This window comes from Fukomys damarensis, unplaced genomic scaffold, assembly GCF_012274545.1.
Source record: "Fukomys damarensis isolate Sample0158 unplaced genomic scaffold, DMR_v1.0_HiC HiC_scaffold_32, whole genome shotgun sequence".
NCBI classification, from domain to species: Eukaryota; Metazoa; Chordata; class Mammalia; order Rodentia; family Bathyergidae; genus Fukomys; species Fukomys damarensis.
In genome coordinates, this window is record NW_022900944.1 from 10,079,413 (window position 1) to 10,082,105 (window position 2,693).

General features: G+C 35.8%; 1 protein-coding gene across 1 annotated transcript in view; it reads left to right on the forward strand.

Annotated features, from left to right (window-relative positions):
* Positions 1–2,405, forward strand: part of Nudt21 (nudix hydrolase 21) — a 13,404-nt gene extending 10,999 nt beyond the window's left edge. The window contains exon 7 of the mRNA XM_010638951.3: positions 1,801–2,405. Within this exon, the coding sequence (XP_010637253.1) occupies positions 1,801–1,822 (22 nt within the window). The 3' untranslated portion in view covers positions 1,823–2,405. The remainder of the gene's footprint in view (positions 1–1,800) is intronic.
* Positions 2,406–2,693: the final 288 nt, after the last annotated feature.

Below are 2,693 nucleotides of genomic sequence, written 5' to 3' on the forward strand. Positions count from 1 at the left end.
ATATATATAAATAAATAGAATTGAATCTCTTGGTGTAATATATTCTTTTTCCTTTTGGGAACTTAACTATAACTAGTCTTAAATCGGGGCATATAGGATTCGATCCTGACTTTTTTACATGGAGTATACATTTTTAGGCAGAGTGAGAAATACATTTTATTTTTTTGTTTTTTTTGGGTGGTGGTACCAGGGATCAAACTCAGGACCTTGTGCTTAAGAGGCCAGCATGGTGCCACTGAGCTAAATCCCCAGCCCGAGAAATAAATTTTTTAAAAAGTCAACTTTGTAAGGGACTCGAGAATTTAGCTAAGTGGCACCCATGCCTCCTTCACAAGCACCGGGTCCTGAGTTCGATCCCTGGTACTGGGGGAGAAAAAGTCAACTTTGTATTGAATGAGATCCTTAGAGCCAACTTCAGATGCGAATTGAAGACTGATGTGATTTATTAAAATGTAGATTCTGGAAAAAAAAAAAAAGTAGATTCTGTGGTCAGTGTTTGGATTTGAATCCCAGCCTTAATACTTGCTGGTAATGTGACCTTGGACAAACTATATGATTTGTTTCATCATCTATAAATGGGGATGGTAGCCCCTTCTTCACAGGATTGTGAGGACCAACTGAAATAGCACATGTGAAATGCTTAGGACACTACTAGTTCTGGTAAGTACTTAATAAATGTTATTTTAAAAGCAGTTCCAAGCTGGACATGGTGGTGCAGACCTGTAATCCCACCTTTCTGGGAGGCTGAGTCAGGAGGATCACAGCTTCAAGCTTTGGCATTCTAGAGACTTAGTGAGACTCTATCTCAAAATAAAAATAAGAAAAAAGGTTGAGACATAGTATGTGTGAAGGCTCTGAGTTCAATTCCCAGTACTGTCATAAAAGAAAAAAAAATTCCAATAGTGAAAAGTTGTTGAGTAGGAAATTGGTCTTTCTACCTTGTCATTAATCAAACTATCTTTTGTTCCTGTACTTCTAATCATATTTATTTTGTTTACTTTAATATAGACTGACTATAGGCTTAATGTAAAAGAAATCGTGCAAGATATAGCTAAAGAAAAGAATTCGTAAGTTCTTGATAGGCAGAAATGGACTTTTGATTAGTTCTTTTTATGGTACTGGTCATAAGTACTGATTCTGTCAGGTACAGGACCTGTGGCTGAGTCATCACAATGCAAGGACAAAATGGAAATGGTGGCGCACACCTATAACTCCAGCATTCTGGGAAGCCAAGGCAGAGGATTGAAATTCTAACTCCAGCCTGGGCAATTAGTAACTTAGTGAGACCTTGTCTCAAAATAAATAATAAAAAATGGATGGGGATGTAGTTCAGTGAATCCCCAGGACTGCAAAAAAGAAAAAATGAGAAAAAAAAAAACCCAAGGATATATAAAACGTCCTGCCTTCAAGAAACTTAATAGTACATAATCAAATTTAGACTCTTAATGTTTTTCATTGTTAAATATTCAGCAAAACTTTTATTAATACATAAAGTATGACTGATGAGAGAAAACTTTTGGTGTAGAAAATATTAAAAATGTGGACTGGGCATGGTGATGTATGCCTGCAATCCCAGCACTTGGGAGGCTGAGACAAGAGTATCACCACAAGTTCAAGGCCAGCCTGGGCCACATAGTGTTGTCAAGGCCAGCCTGAACTGTGTAGGGAGTCCCTATCTCAAAAACAAAAACCAAAAGGGAAAATGTTAAAAATGTCAAAGAAGCGTAGAAACACCCAGATAAACTTCCTTATCTAAGGTGAAAATTGGGTAACTAAAATATTGTTCTTTTTAAAAATCAGGTTCAATTTTATATACAACTGAATTCTGCGCAGAGGAGAAGTAAAAGAAGCCGTCTCTGTGAGCACAGCTATAAACAGTGTAGAAGAATAAACATGGTAGAAAAATTGTTTTGGTTTTTATGCTTTCCCCAAGCCCTAAATTTCCCCTTTCTATTGTTTGAATAGTAAAGTTAATATGAAGAACTAGATAGTGATGCAAATAAATGTGATGTTTACTTTTGGTTCTACTCATTCTTTTTTGTACAACATTAAAGAAAGTGAACTTCTATTTGTATTTTTTTTTAAATTTCTCATTAAACTTTGAAAAATCTTGTGGTTGAGGATCATTTTTTACTTCTTTTATGCTGATCAATGTTAAGACACAATGATAGTTTAGGTCAGTGGAGTTTTATGGGACCCTTGCTCGAGTACCATTCTGGGCCGCGTACAAGTACTTCAAGACTGGACAGACCTTTTTAATGAGGATTTTCAATTATTTTTAGGAACTAGCTTTGTCTGATTGAATCCAAGATGCAACTCCTTTACCAAACTTTATACTCTAGTGATGGCAAACCTTTTAGGGGCCAACTACCCAAACTGCAACTCAAAATCCACTTAATTATTGCAAAGTGCCAACGATGCAATAAAAACTGAATATTGGGGTTTTAGTTTAGAAAAAAACAACTCATACACTTGGCTCATGTGCCATTGGTTCACCACTAGTGCTCTAGTGAGTTCTATAGAGAACTCAGTATATTAACTGACCAGTACATTTTATAACCATCCAGGTCTTGAGTTAAAAGCAACAGACCTTAAACAAATGGAAAAATATATTAAAATTTGGCTAGATCAGTTAAGTCATGGGAATTGGTATTAAAAAGTTTTCCCTTTATGTAATAGTGATGGTATTTCTA